General features: G+C 37.2%; 1 protein-coding gene across 1 annotated transcript in view; it reads right to left on the bottom strand.

The window, feature by feature from the left end:
- Positions 1 to 18,164, bottom strand: part of JADE3 (jade family PHD finger 3) — a 185,272-nt gene that overhangs the window by 15,253 nt on the left and 151,855 nt on the right. The window contains exons 7-9 of the mRNA XM_036746832.1: positions 15,985 to 16,175; positions 9,301 to 9,512; positions 4,551 to 4,718 (exon numbers count right to left, since the gene is read on the bottom strand). Coding sequence (XP_036602727.1) covers positions 4,551 to 4,718; positions 9,301 to 9,512; positions 15,985 to 16,175 — 571 coding nt within the window. The remainder of the gene's footprint in view (positions 1 to 4,550; positions 4,719 to 9,300; positions 9,513 to 15,984; positions 16,176 to 18,164) is intronic.

Raw genomic sequence — 18,164 nt, 5'->3', positions numbered from 1 at the left:
TTAGTGTGCTTTTAAGCTGTTTAAACTTTAATAGCTTGAAACTGCACTAAGACTTTTGGAACACTGTATATCGAAGGGAGGCTGGAGAAGGTAGAAGTGTGGAAGTGGGATGGCTATTATTATACATACTGGGATATTTTATTTGATCAGGGACCAACAGAACTTGAGAAAACAGAAGAGATAGTAGAAAATCTCAGATCATTATTGTGAAAAGACTGACACTCTGGGGAAGTAGGATGGTTTTATATAATGGGAAATTGATCACACATAAATAGAAACAGTAAAAAAGATAGATTTTTAAAGGCAAATCCTCAACCTGGGTTCAAATCTTCTGTCCCTGACAACCTGTGTGCCTGACTTGCAACAAATCACAACCTCTCTTGGCTTTAATTTTCTCATCCATAAATAGAAACAGTTTGATTAGATAGTCTTGAAAGTTTCTTATAGCTATAAATTTATTACTTCATCGTAAGTTATGTCTTACTATTCTATGACTGAAGGAAAAGGATTCTTGAAAATTTTTATTCCTGTGCAAACCAGAGTTCCAGCAATGGTAGCTAATTACCCCCACCCCCAGCACAAAGACAAGCATACTATAATATAATGAAGAATTCTCAGCAATAACAGTATTTGCCATTGCAATTTCACATATCACAAGAAAATTATTAAAATTAGAAAGATTAGAGAGACCTTGAAAATCCTATAAACATTAGAAACTAGGACAGATTTCCCATTGAATGAGAAATCTCCAGTTATTTTTAAAGGAAGATTAATGAAGTGCTACAGCAGTTGATGGCACAGTGGATAGAGTGTTGGCCTTAAAATCAGAAAGTCCTGAGTTTAAACCTAGCCTCAGACACTTACTACCTTTGTGACCACGGGCAAAAAGCACTTCTGTTTATCTCAGTTTTCTCAACTAGAACATCAGGATAATAGCACTGACCTCAGGGGTTGTAGTGAGGATAAAATGCGATCTTTGTAAAAAGAACTTAGTACAATGCCTGGCACATAATAGGTACTATATAAATATTCCTTTCCCCTTTCTCTTCCCTTCTGTGTGCAAACACACATGTACGTACACACAAACACGAATAAAACATCACTCGACTCATGCAATGACAGTTTTTGAAAATATTAGCATCAAGACTGTTGTGTTCTCTGAAAGGGAATGGCTCCCTGCAAGATCAGCTGTCCTGTGTCTTGTCTGTATGTATTTGTTTGCATGTTGTGTTTCCCATTAGCCTGTGAGTTCCTTGAGAGCTTGCAAGGACTGTCTTTTGTTTTTTTGTATCACCAGTGATTACCAGAGTATCTGGCACGTAGCCTATGCTTAATAACTGTTTATTTATTATCCACTATTGGGAAAACAGACTATTCTTTCCTGACTTGAGTAAGGGCTTAAAGAAACAGTAACAGAAACTGTAACGTATAAGAAGAAACAATACAGTCTTCCCTGACAGTCACTGGGGTTAGGGGCACAGGACCCCCGGGGATGTGAAAAACTGTGAATAAGTCTAGGGACCCCCAAAACCTTTATTTTTAAGAATCCTGATCAAATTTAACACACAAAAACAAGTGAAGCACACTGTACCCATTAAAAAATTGCAGTTCCTATGAGAGAGATTGGTATCTTGTACACTAGGTGGAGTCTTTGTAGCTGCTACTGTAGCTGCCGCAACTGCTTCAAGTTTTTCCTTCTCTTATCAAAAGCTCAAGATACAAAGATCATCACTGCAGGAGAAAATCATGTGACTGAGTCTGGATGGTAGAGATACAGAAGAGCCTTTCCCAAAGAGGGTATGAGATCCTTGTTTTTTTTTTTACTGAAACTTTTACCAAAATTCAACTGTTTATAATAAATGTATATATGAGAAACTAGATTAATAATATGTAGCATTTATGACTTACTAAATTTTTTTGTTTTTTCCATATATGTGTGTCATCTGTGATTTTCCACAGTACACCCGAAATCTCCAAAAACTCTCATTTAATTTATCAATGGTCAACCTACAAATAACCAGAACTGCAAATGTGAAACTGGTGAATGTCGAGGAATAACTGCATAATGTCTTAATTCTTAAATCATAGAATACTATTCTATTAGGTATTTAATATAGTTACAGATTATTAAAATTTTTTAAAAGGCATTACTCTGGTATAAAATTAAATTCTGTGAATAAACTTAGAGCTTGAAATATCCCATTGAAGCTGTGTGTCATCAGAGTGAGCTGAACCTGGATTCTCAAAGACTTTGCTCTTGGAGCTCAGACTCTGGTTTTTCTTACCAAGATAGAATAGTTACAAGGGTGAGCCCACTGAGAGGCTACAAGTTAGTTATCTCAGACTAGCCTTGCTAAATTTGAAAAGGCCCAGAAGTTGATTACCATGTAATGCATTTGGCGGGGGGAGGGGCTATTACACATGAAAGCCATTTACTAATATACAAAATGATCAAGATTTGGTTGGTTGGGGAGTTTTTGACTCACCTGTGATTAGTCACAAAGGAAATGGGTAGCAAAACTTGGGCTTGAACCCAAGGGTTCTCATTCCAAATGAAATCACAGATCTTTCAGAATACTGAAGAAGTCTAGTGTCCAATAAATCAAAGGATTCGTAAGAAAGATTTTCAGCATAAAAAGCTAGAGTTCAATTCATATTTTGGAGAGTTCAATTCAGATATCTCTTCAGTAACTGGTTTTGGAATTGATTTTGTTGGTAACATCTCATTGTTTTAGGTATTAAAGTGGGCAGAAGACCATACTTGCTTAAAGCCAAAACCAGGCAAATCAGAGGAAAAGTAATGTTCCTACAGTTGCCACAGAACTGCTGGGATTTGGTGGCTAGGTGGTGGGCTAGTTCAACAAATAAATTAAGAAAAGTATTTCTACTTTAAGCCAGCATTTCAGATTTAGTTTTATGGCTATTAAATAGCCTAAGAGGAAGCTTGACTTAGTGGGGGGGAAGATCACTTAACTAGAGGTCAGGAGAGCTGGCTTCCACTCTCATCTCTGCCACTACTTCGCTATATGATCCTAGGGACATCACTTAATTTCTCTGGGCCTCTGCTTCCTCATCTGTAATATGAGGGTATTGAACTAGAAAATCGTTAATTCAATTTTAATGTTCTATGATGCCATTAACATTTTCTCACACATCTTTAACAGAATATTCAGTAGAATTTCCTTGGTAAAAAAAATATAGCAAAAGGTTCAAAGGAAAAAAATTCATGTAGTCACTTCTATATCTACAGGACAAAAAGAAATGTTAACCAGCTGCAGGCCTGATTCTGAATCTTTTACATGAGAAGAACTAAGGAAGGAAATGTATTTTAACATGATTTTATCTAGGTAATTAGATGCTAAGACAATGGCTTCTATTAGTAAGTTATATTTTATCTGTCAGGTTGCTTGATATGATACTAAATGCCTTGATGACAACACTAATGAGTATGGCCAAAGAAGCTGGGAAGTGGAACAAATTACTGATATCATCAGCTAAATGTGAATTAAAGTCTCCAATCTTGTCATCATGCAGGTTCACTGGGACACAGATTTTCCAGATCAGACTGTGAAGACAATGAATCAGAGCAGCTATATGGAAAAGCGAATAGAGGGCTGGGCCTGGTGTCAGGAAGACCTGACTTCAAACAAGGCCTCAGAAACTAGTATGTGACCCATGGCAAGTCATTTAACGTCTGCTTGCCTCCGATTCCTCATCTGTAAAATGGGGATAATAATTGCCCCTACTCTCAGGGTTGTTGTGAGGATCAAGTAAGATAATGATTGTAAAGTACTTAGCACAGTGCCAGGCACATGGTAAGTGTTACATAAATGTTAGCGATTATAAGCTGTCACGTATGGTACGGTATGTATGCACATGTTATTTTCCCCACAGTTTACAAATTATACTTGGTCACAACTCCCCTATGAAGTAAGTCATCATATGTATTATACTCTCTAGGTTATAATGAGATAAGAAAACAGGTTCAAAGGCTTTATGTGACTTGCCTGTGGTCACATAGACTGGATGGCAAAGCTAGGGCCTGAAGCTATGTCTGGAGTCCACATCTGTCTTCTAGCCTATGCTTGTTATACAGATGTTAAATGGAATAGAATAACTGCCATATGTTAAATGCAATAGAAATAACCACAAGAAGGGGGAATAGAAAGGTGGCTTAAGAAATGCACTGGATCCTGATTTAAAATAACCTGGCACAGGTGTGGACCATAGAAAACTGGGCTATCTCTTGAACTAATGCAAATCATGAGGCAAGGCAGTCATAAACAGTGATAAGCTCTGTAAACAGTGTTAAATCGAAGGCCAACCTTCATGTGCTCACACTGTGGACAGAAATGCTGGTCATGGCTTTGCTTTTTAAGGCACTCCCACAAACTCAGATATCAACCGTTGACCGCATCTTTAAATCAGAAGAGCAATATTACGCATATCTGGTAGAGGCAAATATCCTTTAAGCTAATCCATGGCACATCTGTAGAAAAAGAAAGGGTCCTCAGGGGAAGGCATAATAATGACCTTGAGTGGATTTTTACCTCTGGAATCCATAAAGCACAGCTGACATGAGCCCATTTGGTCCCAGTCCTGGTAGCCTTCATGGCTCCGCCTCTCTTTGGACACAAAAGACACTGAGGATGAATGCCCAAAACACAGGTACGACATAACCAGCTTCCCTCTGGAACCTTGAGAATGCCATAACATGCCTTGGAATATAAGGGGAAAAAATCTTGTTAATGTTCTCACAGATAATGAAAGAACAGACAAAATTTTTTACATCACATACATCAATAACAAAACCCATTTTTAGGGAAAAGACACAACTAACAACAAAGCAAGCTTATTGGAAACTTAGTTTAAAAAAAACACATCAACCAACCAAACCTGGAAATTAGGATTAGCACACATTTAACTTAATCTGCAATGGGGTACAATGAGAACTGATTTTGAGAATAACTTTTAGGATTTGTAAGATTCCTAAGTCATTGAAGAAAGAAAGCGTCAGCTACATAGTCAGTGTATGTATTCACTAAGGCAGAAAAGCAGAATTATGCCTTTTAGATAGACCTATAACAGTATTAATACCAAGAAGATTTGTCTAGTTAATCTTCAGATAAACTGAAAATTAAATGAATTAGATCAACCGACTTTGGAGTATTCTGGTTAAATGAGGTTTTGCTGTACCATAGTACTCCTTGAAAACAACTCTGAAATTTCCATGACCCAAAATTTAACCTGTCTTCTATCCAATTAACTTCTGATTCCTCCATCAGGAAAGTTCTGGGAATTGGCAGTACCTAAATACATACACGTATACATGATAACACTATATATATCTATTTATGTGTGTGTGTATACACACACATCTATATAATCTTGTATATGTACACACACATGCATATATACATATATATGCACACATATAGTTAATATGTAACCACATAATTATTTGTATGTATACATGTACATATATATGCTTTGCGTACATACGCATATACATACATGTGTATATGCATACTCTAGATAGAGACACACATGCATATTCTAGATATATATGCATATACATGCAGAGATATACATGTGTGCATATGTATATATCTATGTATATGGGCATGCACATGCATGTCTACACAGAGTATGTGTATACATACGTATGTATGCACACATATATACTCAAATACATAAACAAAAATATATGGTTGTACATACGAATATGTTGGCATATATATATATATATATATATATATATATATATGCATATACACACATATCTACACACATAATACATACAATTTCCCTCTCTATTCCTCCAAAGTCAATTTTATACCTAGTTGAGAAAAGAGGCCACAATTCAGATTTGGGAGCTATAGCGATCATTCTGGATTTACTTATTTGGGAACTACTTTGTCCTTAGACCCATATGGCAAATAGATTGAATGGAGGGGATAGAGGGAAAATGCAGAAAGGAAATGACCGAAAAGTTATTCTTGTATAATTTTTAAAAAATTTCTCCACAGTAGAAAGGCTATTCTAGAGCATTTAAAAATATATTTGAAGAAGAAAAATGCATGCTATTTTTTTCTTCTCTCAAATCTGGGGAAAATGAGAATTTTTTAGATACTAATATCCTAAAATTATATATACGTGTTTATAGATGTGTACTTTTTTTCTCCAAAATATGATTTCCAAAAAAGCTAGAGAACCTCACTCAAAGGTTGTGTCTAAACCAATGCATTTGGGCCTTAGCGGCCTCTTGTGCAAAAACAGGCTAATACCAAATGACTCTCAAAAAGGCAAGACAAAGTAAGGTACGCTAAATAAGTGTTCAGGGAATATATTAACAAACTGAATCTATAACACTTGCAAAATACTTTGCATAAAATACTTTAAAAATAACTAAGAATTTCCCTACCTGTTACAATTTAAATATAATACAGCATTAATGCAATCCATTTTCAAAATTAATTGAATCCAGAGTCTACATGTATTTTGGTGGAAAGAGTCATAGGATGAAGAGATCTAGATTTAAATCTCTACTTCAACACTTATTTGCTATGTATCTACAGGTAAGTCACTTAACTTCTCTGGGCTTTACTTTCCTTATTGGGGAAATAGATAAAATGCTTGCCCTATTTCAGTGCTGTTGGAAGGAAAGCACTTGGCAAAGCTCCAGTGCTATAGGTCAGTTGTTTTTGTTATATAGAATACCATTGCAAAGAAGGTCCAGACCCAGAATAGAGACACTGATGGTAATAGCTCAAAGTGATCATAATGAAAATAAATTAAAGAAGAAATACACACACATATGTACAAGTATGTATGTGTACACACTTACATACATATATTTTAAAATCTCAGCCACTCATAATCTTGTTTAAAAAAAAAGGTACTGAATATGAAAAATAAGCCATATAATTCTTTAGTCAACAGAGGGCAGTCTAGCTTAGGTATTTAAAAAAAATTACTGCACTGCATCTAGGACACAGTAAAATGGTTAGTTTATACTTAAATCCAGTAAACTGATTTTTAATTGAAGCTTTATGCAAACAGATTTTTATAGCTTGAACACATTTCCCAGCTCCCATTATTTAACATCTAGATAAATGAGTATCGCCTAGTCAGCCAAATGGCACAGAGGATAGACAGAGTATTGGATCATGAGCCAGAAAGACCCAAGTTCAAATCCAGTGCTGTGTGACCCTGGGCAAATCACTCATCTGCTGTCTGCCTCAGTTTCCTCATCTGTAAAAGGGGTGCAGCTAATAACAGCACCTATTTCCCAGGGTGGTTGTTAGGTTAAAATGAGATAGTTCATTAAGCACTTAGCAAAGCCTAAGGCAGTATGTAAATCCTTGAATCATCATCATCATCATCATCATCATCATTTCTCACCATCACTGGAAAGAGACATGCTTAGCTACAATTCTAGATAAACACTGTGTGTAAAGAAGAAAATGTGTGGAGATTCATTACCCCATCTTTAATTTTGGTATTTGTTCTGGTTTGAAACCCACTGCCAGAGCCCAGACCAGAAAAAGGTAAAGTACATCACTACTGATCAAGGAATGGGCTTTAAAAAAACCTACAACTTTTTATAAATACATATACGCTTACTGCCAGAAAATTCTCTCATGGCACACATGTATTCATTTTGTGATGTCATATCTGTTCCAGGGAGGGCTTAAAGCCTCAGGTGGATGGGAACACACCTTGCCTAGGGCATATAAATGCCCTGTCCCAGCTTTGCTAATTTAGGTGAAGTCTGTGGCCTGGCTGGACATATACCAATACATTCTTTCCCTCAAGTCCATTCTCATTAGACCCATAAAAAATCTGCTAAAAGAAAAGTCAAATAGACTGTGAATCACCACCTTTTGTTACTATGCAATATAAAATATATCTGGCATACATAGGAAAACAAGTTGAGATTCATTATGAAATAGTTAATTATAAGAGAATAAAATAAATCGAACAGCAAATATTTAGTTAGCACTTACTCTATGTAAAAAACTAAGGTAGGTAATGGGGAATGCAACAATTTTAGGTGAGGTTCCCCTACTCTAAAAAATTTATTACCTAGCTAATTAGGTAGGACACGCATACAGAAAGGAAACTTAAAAATAAAATGCAGTATGTGAAAAGTGCCAAATAAGTTGTGAAGATAAATGCTAGAAGAGTTCTGAGAAGGGAGAGATCATTGTGGCTTGGAGTGATCACGGAAGACTTTATGGAGAAGATGGTATTTGAGCTGGGACTAGAAAAATAAGTAGAATTTCTATAGTTAGAAAGGAAAGGAGCAGGTATTTCAGGCAGGATGAACTGTGAAAGCAAAGGCAAAGAGTTGAAAAAAATGCCAGGTGTATTTGGGATATAGTGAGATTCAGGCAGTATAGCATAGAAAAAAGAAAGCAGTATTTGCAGTTCAAGGACCTGGGTGCCCTTCTGCGTTAGCATTTACACATAGGGCAAGTCACATAGCCCCTCTGAGCCTCAGTCTCCTCATTTGTAAAATGGGCCTCTGAGGTCCCTTCCAGCTCTAAATCTAGTATCCTTTGGGCAAACAAATTTTGTTAGAGGATTTGGATGAGGGAGAAATAGGAGATAAGTCTAGGAAGAGATGCAAAAACATCAGCCTAGGAGTTCCAAAACTTGAGATCCAAACATGGATCTGTCCCTCACTATGATCTTGGGTGAGTGATTTCATCATCTCTGAGCTTTAACTTCCTCATATATGAAAAGTGGACATAACAATATCTGTTCAGTCTATTTCACAGGGCTGTTGTCATCAAAAGAGATAATATAAACTATAAAGTGCTATACAAATGAAAGAAATCAATAAAGGTGAGTAGGGGCCAGTTCAGAGGGCCTCAAATGCCAGGCTAAGGATGTTAGCTTTTTTTGTGGTAGGTAATAGGGAGAAAGGACTGAAGATATTTAGATATTTGATCAAGGGAATGAAAGACAAATAGCAGTTTTGAAAGTATGAGATTAGTGATAATATGCAGGATAGATGAGGGGAAGAAAATGCAAGTATAGAGGAAGATTAGTAAGCTATTTCAGTAGTCAAAACATATAGAGAGGTGATAAGGACCCGAACTTAACCACCAAAGATAAATTATCCAGGCAATCACAAGAGGCTTTACTTCTAGAAGATGCAAGAATTACTTTCTTCATATTCTTCCTTTTCACCCTGATGTGGAGGTCACAGAAATCCATTCTTGAATACCAATGTCTTTAATTCAGAAAACTCTAAACAGTGTGTAGTTGTGAATCATTGGTCTCACTAACCTGATGAACACAGATGTCACATTTATCACAGAACACCATATCATTCCCTTCTTCACTGTCTGGAGAACGGCACACATCACAGATGACATCTTCATCATACTCTATGCCCAACCCTTCTTCTGTTTCAATAGCATGGTTCATATTTTCATGGCACTGGCGTTCCAAGACTTCTACTGTCTTTTCCATAGTGTTTTCATCAACTGTCCCACACCCTGCACAGAGATATAATCAGCCAATCAAACAGCAGGCATATAAGTGCCTACTATGTGCCTGGCACTGAGTATGTGGGAAAGGTATAAAGCATTCTTTTAAATAATATTTCAAAAAAGCCTTTGTTAGGATTCTTTAATATGTATTATACATAGAGACACTCTCCATAGAGGTTATTAGTTGGCTCCAAGAAAAATAAAACTTTAGGAAAAAACAAAATTGCAGAAGGCAGTTAGTTCAATAGTAACAATGATATAATGGAAGATACATTACAGGGTAACCAAAATTCTGACTATAAAAGATTAAAGTTGGTCTTTACAGAGGCCACAGATTATATATAATAGGGATTCTTAGATACATTACCAATCTCAGCTATATGACTTTAAGTCTTTGTAACTCTTGAGGGACTCAATTTCTTCACTTATAAAGTGGGAAGGTTGAACAAGATAATTTCTAATGTCTCTGATATTACGGAATTCTCTCTTCAGAGGTACTCATCTAACTGGGGGTTGTCATACTGCTTATTAGAGCATACACAAGAGACATAAATCAATCAAAAAGCAATCGACAAGTATTTATTAAGTGCTTGTGCAAGGCACCGTAGGAGACACTGAAATGCTAGGTGCTAAGGATATAAGTATAAAGAATGAAAAAAAATGATGCCAAAATAACAATCCATCTAACTCTTAAAATAAATGTCAAGATGAAATGGAGGTGCTTTGAAAAGGATTAAGTGGCCTCAGAAAGGCCAAGGTGGAACTTTTCTGCAGATCCTGGATCCTTTTAAAGGGGTAACACCTACCTGGTTGACCACAGACCTAACTGAAATACACCTGAAATAGCATGAAGGCAGAGTATATAAACTGATAATCCTGTCATCGAACTTTACCCTGAATCAAAACAGGATTAAAAGGAACTAGGCTCAGCAAAACTATGCAAGGTCAGTTGGAAATTCCCAGGGTGAGCACATGGTAGAATACAGTTTTTTTTTTATAAAATGTCCCTCTAGCCCTGGTATTCCTTCTCTTCTTTCCACAATAAATTCCCAAGATACCTTCAGTGATCTTTTGTGAAGGTCTCTAACTTGAGTATTCAGAGAAGAAATAATTTTTTCCCCAATACCAAAGCAGGGAGGGAATGGAAGGAGGAAAGGGGGAAGAGGGGAAGAAGGAGAGAGAGAGAGAGACAGAAAGAAAATATAGTACAAATAATATTTCAAATACATATCTAACATGGGAAAGTAGGGAATGACAGTCATAGCTAAATATTTTGTAGTTTGAAAAATATATTTTAAAAAATGAAGAGTGTAGGCAATGTTTGGCTTATCTTTCTGTTACTTTTTTGCAGGTGAAAGATGATTTTGAGAGGTTGGGTTTCTGGCTTGAAGAGGAGCTCAGGGCACTTGTTGCTCTTCCACACACCTCTGTGTACTCTCTCTATGAAGACTTGTGAGTGGGCAAAGAGGCACTTACATTCTCTCCCTCTACTTCTCCACCTCTTTTTTCTTCTCTCTGTCTCTCCCCCTTCCTCCCTTCCTTTCTTCCTCTCTCTCCTTTTCTCTTTCTCCCTATCTCTTTCTCTCTTTCCTCCTCTCCCCTCTTTTCTAAGGGTTGGAAGACTCAGAAAGTCTCTTGAATTTTTTTGTGTATCCAGGAGCCCAGCAAGAACAATCTAAGAGAATCCAGAGAAAGATCACTTTATTACTCCATCCTAATCTTAGTGGGGTATTTGCACTACAAATTGTAGTCTCCATTCCTGCCTTCAGTATTCTATCTGTATGTGTGTGTCTTCTTCCTCTTATGAACCTTAGCTCTGAACAGCTCCCTTTATGCCTTACTTTATGTTCTAAGTTGTTAATGTTAAATCTTCATTTAACTAGTATCTGATTGACCTAATTCCTATTTTGATTAAAAAAAGTGTCCCCAATATATGACAAACAACTATTTCAATTCTGTATACTTGAAAAATTTACACTCTTGCTTCAAAGCTGATCTTATGTTAGTGAGTTTTTGATTACAAGAGACTAAGGGTCACTATTGCTAAAGCTAAAATTTCCCAAGGTCTTGAGGCTTTTGAAATATGTATAAAAGAAGCACATGTTCCTGAGAGGAAAATACAATAGAGAATGCCCTTAGAGACGTTAAAATAAGAGGAGTATTGCTAGGGGAGAAGGCAAGAAGAGGAAATAAATGTCTGGCTAGGGAACAAGAAACCAAGAATCCAGTGACATCTGGGGAGATAGAAAGAAGGGCTGGATCTTTCCTTCCCAGTAACTCCCTAACCTACAGTGGAAGATCTACCTAGAGATAGATGATGACTCTCAGATGAATTTGGACATAGATTTTCAGGGAAAAAAATCTATTGTCCACAGCTGAAGAAGATTCAATTGACCATCCTGAGGAAGAGAGCAATGGAAAAGTACTAAGCCCCTTAGTGCAATCCATGGAAGACAGAGGGTGGTTGAATAGAACTGGAGCCTGTGAGGTTGGGAGGTGGCAGGATGAAGAACCAAATCTCCAAAGCCCCAGAGACTAAAGGAATAGAGAAACCAAGAAGACATTAATTTTGTAGTCTTAGATGTTGAGCTAAAAGTTTTTTTAAAGGTTCTTTTTCCCTGTTCTCTTTTCCTCTGTATTTCAGACATAGGGGAAACAACTGACTTGACATCCATTTGCAGCCAATGGGACCGCTAAATCAGGGAACTATTTATAAAAGCTCTTTGGTATAATCTACACGAATTAAGAGCAAATATTCAAAATGGACAGTAGGGGGCGCTCACCCAATTTTCAGGGATTGGCTGAAGGACAGCAATGAATCTGGCTTTATAGTCTGGTGCCTGATTATAATGTAATAAGAACATTTCTTGAAGTGGGCAACTTTATGAGGGGGGTTTGCCTCTAAATTCCTAAACACCAGAAGTACAAACAGTTGCTTGACACACAAACTAAGGAATGAGCATTAGCACAGCGGAGTGGAAAGACCACTTGACTAGGCAAGCTGAGTCAGAAAGTATGGGTTCAACCAGATCTGTCACTATCTATCTTTGCAACCAAGGACAAGTCATTTTACCTCTATGGGCCTCTGTTTCCTCATTCGTAAAATAAGGGGACTAGGCTAGATGATCTTTAAGGCAGAAAAATTACAGTCTAGGCTTCAACCATTCTGGTTCCTCCTTGTCCGCTCTGAAAGTATATCATTGAAATTTATAATCTGGCAAGTTTTAATAACCAAAGCAATACAATAATTAAAATTATGTGAATTTTTAGGGCAGGGACAAGTACGAACTTTTGACAATTTTTGTCAATAAGCATAACTCCAGGAAATATGATGAAAAGATTGTCTAAGAAAGTATATGCCTATACTACTACACTTCCCCCCCCGCAACTGAGGACTACACAATTTAAAAAATTATTCTAATATGCTGTTTTCAAACTCCAATATTTTAAAATAGGATGCTATCTATAACAAGTCAAATTTCATGAAACACATTAACAAGTAATCAGAAGAACTTACAAAGTCATTAGCTGATCCTTCCCCACCCCTAGGTCAAAACTTTTGATTTTATCTGTGTAGGGAATTTCCAGGGAAGAAACACAAAACACCCTCTACCAATGTGGACCTGGTATCAGCAACTATTCTGCAATTTCTGATCTTTGAGAGATGCCTGGAGCACTGAGCACTTCAGTGACTTGATCAGAACCTCAGAGTTCAGTAGGTGTCAGGCAGCACTGGAAATCAGGTGTCCCTGATTTTGAGACCAGTTTTCTATCCTCCCCATATGCCTCACCTTAAGGGTTAACTTTTGAGCCAAATATGCTAAAGGTAAAACATCATATTTATAAAACTTTAAGTGCCAATAATGATACTAGTTTTTCCTTTGTATGTCCTATTTGCCCCTCATTTTCTTCCTGAACACCTTTGTTTGTTCTTATCCTTATATACACTAATCCAGCTGTTAAGTTTCACACTACAGATGTTTTTAAAGACTACACATTTTTTATTTGTTAGCAAAGCTAATGAGCACGTGGGAGTATATGTGTATTTACTCTAGCACATTCTAAACTTAGGTCTCACTCCCAAACAACAAGAACACAGAGATCTAAGACAACTTTACTTCAGCATAATACTTGGCACATAGCAGAAAACATTCCAAGAAACTTCAGAATTCCACATAAGCCATCCTTTTACTTTCAGACTACTTATAAGAATCCCCTTCTCCCAGAAAGCTGCTAACTCTTAAGTGGAAATTGAGAAGGCCTTATTTCTATTTTGTTTTTGCATATAAATTTCACATTAAAAAAACTTTTTATAATCACCTAAAATCCTGGATTTCCAATTCTGAGACTAAATTACATGGCAAAGTTCAAATTTGCCACTTTTTTTTTTTACATTTATGACATTTTTCAGAGGCAGTCAGGTATAGCACACATAGAAGTGCTGGACTTAGGGTCAGGAAGTCCTGTATCCAAATTCTGCCCCTGACTAGCTGTATGATTCTGGGCAAGTTATTAATGCTCTCTGTGACTGAGGCAACTCCCTAGGAATTGTTTATGAAGTCTTTGAGAGGTTTTGATCTCCACTGGTGAAAGGATCTGTTCTGAATTCCTATAAATCTTAAGCATCCTATAACCCCAATATGATATTATTAACTAGAGAGTGGGATTTGGTATATAGGTTGTTCTATCTTGGACCCCGCTCCCGCTGTGGTGTCCACTTCAGTTGCTAAAGTATGAAAGAGAACCTCACTAAAAAGTGAAATCATGCCAAGGTCAAAATTACAGTGAAGTTATCAATAAAGAATGAAGTTATCAAACAAGAAACAGGATGACAGAGTGGGCAAAGAGCTGAGAAGACCTGGATTCATGTCTCACCTCTGACAGCTACTGGCTATGTGACCCTGGATAAATCACTTAACCTCTCAAAACTATAATTGCAGAGAAGGTGTTTACCTGGGTTGATAGAGTTTTTCTCATGAGGGAGTTCCCTATGTCAATGAAATCATAGGTCGGGTCCCTACGCCTACTACTAAATACTACCTCTACAAATAAAAATCTGTCCCCACTGATTAACCCTACCTCATATCATGATTTTTCCTTTTCATGTCAGCCTATAAAACTTCCTATCTAAACACCTATCTCAAATTCATCCTAGGACTTTCTCCACCCTTGCAGAAGGAAGGGCTATGACATAGACTAACTTACTTCTTTTATAACCCCCAAATTAAAATCTATTAACATGTTATTTGAATTTCTGAGCTTTAAAAAGAAATTAATAATTACTGATGCATTTGAAAAAGAGAATTGTGTTAGGCACAACCTTTTCATTCAGACAGAAAGAATTCTATCATCTTCTTTAAAAAACTGTCTTTAGGTCACTAACATTTCACAAACATGCACAGCTAACCACACCCCTGCCCGCCCCCCACCTCATTAGGATGAAAGACAACCATATCCAGCTCTTTAGGGACATCCCAATGGCCTCTAGATGCTATCTAAAATGAGGGTCAAGGGGCAGCTAGGTGGTGCAGGCCCTGGAATCAGGAGGATCTGAGTTCAAATGTGACCCCAGATACTTGACACTTACTAGCTGTGTGACCCTGGGCAAGTCACTTAACTGCTGATTGCCTTGAAAACAAACAAATAAATAAATAAAATAGGGGTCAAGTCTAGTTGCCTAAAAAGAGGAAGTGATATGTGCATGCATGAGCCTAATCCTGTTAGACAAGTTCTAATCATTCTTTTTGAAATTTTGACTTATGAGCATTTTAATCCCATTCTATGTCCCTTACCCACACCATAGCATATACTTATTTTTAAAATTAAAATGAATTCATGGTTATATTTTCAGATTGAAAATGTTAAGAAATATTTTCATGATCTCCTTGAAATAATTTATAGAGCACTTTGGATTAAAGCATATATCTTAGAGGCATAATAAGACATATATATGCCATATATACATACATATATATGTATATATATCATATATCTTAGAAGCAACCTAGTCCATGGAAACAAAAACCCAGAGAGGTTAACTGATTATCCTAAGTCACATAGGTAGTAAGTAGCAGAGAGAGAGAGAGAGAGAGAGAGAGAGAAAGAGAAAGAGAGAGAGAGTGTGTGTGTGTGTGTGTGTGAAAATAAATTGGGGAGGGTGAAGATTCCTGACAGTATTACAAAACTAAGGCTAATAATATCTGATTTAGCTACTTTACCTGTGTTCCCTGCCATAATACTGAGTTTAGGGAGCTAATAATTTGAGGAGAAGCTCTGTATTTAGGCACAAAGCTGAAACAATCCCTTCAGTTAAAGGGACCTCCAGTTTAACTGCTACTCAGGGAGTCTTTCTCTTTCATATTCTTTATCTCTTGATTTACACAATCCACATTACGAATAAAGAGATGAAGGTAAGTGTAGCCAAACAAAAACTTTGGTTATATCACAGTGCTGGTGACTCCATATAAGATGCATCTACCCATTTCTTTGAGCTCCTCATTGAGTTCTTGAAGCCAGAAAATGTCCATGTCATCCAAATCATAGCGACACACTGACTCTGCCAGCTCGAGGATATTGATGTAGCCTGGTTCTGTGGGCTCCTGGCTGGAGCAATGGATGTACTTCCTGGGCCGAATATACAGTACTTCTTTCACCTTCTCTGAGACCACCCTAAACATGATGAACAGAACAGCATTAATGAGATTTAGCAAATAAAAGGTTTCATGTACTGACGGATGATGATCCTAACAAAATATGTATCAGAGGCAGTTAAAAGGTTACATAGCAGAGTTAGGGACTCTCTGGCACATCTCCAAGAATAGACAGTATTCCATTAGAAAGTAATTTGTTCTTGAAATTCCCATTATTCTGCTTCTTGTGTAGAAGGACAAAATTTACCTTGACCATGTGAAAGGAAACATCGGTTCCTATTATGGCCCACACTTTTATAATGTCGTTGTGACTCAAGAAGCATGCCTATAGATGGGAAAGATGTCTTGGAAAGGGACAACTTAGAAATGGATGATAACTTCCTAATGGAGAAACCAGACCTCTCCAGCGAAGTGTTTAAGCTAAATGTGGTCAAGAACAAGAGAAGTGATATCATCCAACTATCCTCTGTCCCAATAAGATTACATCTATAATAGATAATATGTTTAGTTTTAAACATGAGATTTTAGAAAGGATACTGATAAACTGGATTTTGTCTAGGACCACGAGGGACTTTACGCCATCAAGGACCAGGTGAAACAGCACAGACTGTTTCACATGGAGCACAGTAGGTGTTCAATAAATGCTTTTTGACTGCTTGAATGTTTATATAGTTTACAGACTAAGTACAGTTAAGAGGATCAGAGAAGTGCCTTGAAGTAATATCATACGGAAGAGGGATGGGACTTGTTCTGCTGTGTCCAAAAAGGTATTACGAGGTTTGAAAGGTGGAAGCTACAGAGCGAAAGAGTTCAGATCAAGAGAAGGAAAATGTTCCTAACAGATAGCTGTCCAAAAACAAAATAGGCTGCTTTGGGGAGGAGTACTGACTTCCTCATTACTGCAGGTTTTCAAGTGGATGTTAGATAATCACAGGAACACTGATTTAGTTCTAGAAGAAGCTTTATCACTCATCTAGTCTAACTCCTTCATTTTACAAATGTGGAAAGTGAAGCTCAAAAAGTGATTTGCTTAAGATCACAAGGGTGGTAAACAGCAGAGCAAGGATTTCAACCCATGTCTTAGGACTTCAAACCTAGAGGTCTTTCTCTTTCTTGGAGATGGAGGAGAAAGTAATTCTTGTTTAGGTGTGGGTTGAACTAGAGGACTCTGAGGTTCCTTTCAAACTCTTGATTGATCATCCAGGTTCTGACACTTACTAGGCAATGAAGGGAATGTGGGCAAGCCATTTCACACCTGTGAGCCTCAGTTTCTTCTTCCGCAAAATTGAGATAATTATACTTATGTTATCAACTTCACAGGGTTATTGTGAAGAAAGTGCTTTGTAAACTCTAAAGCAATACAGAGATAAGAATTATTAGTCTTCTTATGGATATTATGAACCACTCACTTCTTTCATTACAAGAGGAGATTTCCAACATGGAAAGTAAGGCTTGTAGCCACAGCCTGCTCTTCATAAATGATTAGCAACAGCTTGATATCCAGGGCCAGGAGCTCTTTATAAGACTAAGCCTGTTTTTTTTGTTTTGTTTTGTTTTGTTTTGTTTTATTTGTTTCTTTTGCTAGGCAATTGGGGTTAAGTGACTCGCCTGGGGTCACACAGAGTGTCGAGTGTCTGAGGCTGGATTTGAACTCAGGTCCTTCTAAGTCCACGGCCAGTGCTCTATCCACTGAGTCACCTAGTTGCTTCAAGACTAAGTTTCATACCAAAATAAAGTATCACACAATTTGCTCTCTGTGAGATTCCTATAGCAAACAAGGCTTTCCTCTCACTTATTCCAACTCCCAACAGCCAAAGCAAAGGCAAGTGAGGTGAAGTGGTTAAGAAAAAAGGGGGGCTGTTAGCAGTAAGTTTATTAATGCCACTGACTCACTTTCCAGAGACAGCAGAACATGTTACTACCAGAGGATGTGGAATCTTCTTCACAAGTAATTTTTAAAAATAGGACAGAATAACCCACAGATATGTGTTCCCCATCCCCACCACCC

This window comes from Trichosurus vulpecula, chromosome 2 (assembly GCF_011100635.1).
Source record: "Trichosurus vulpecula isolate mTriVul1 chromosome 2, mTriVul1.pri, whole genome shotgun sequence".
NCBI lineage: Eukaryota > Metazoa > Chordata > Mammalia > Diprotodontia > Phalangeridae > Trichosurus > Trichosurus vulpecula.
Note: the sequence above shows the minus strand (reverse complement) of the source record. Positions and strands in the feature narration are given on the sequence as shown.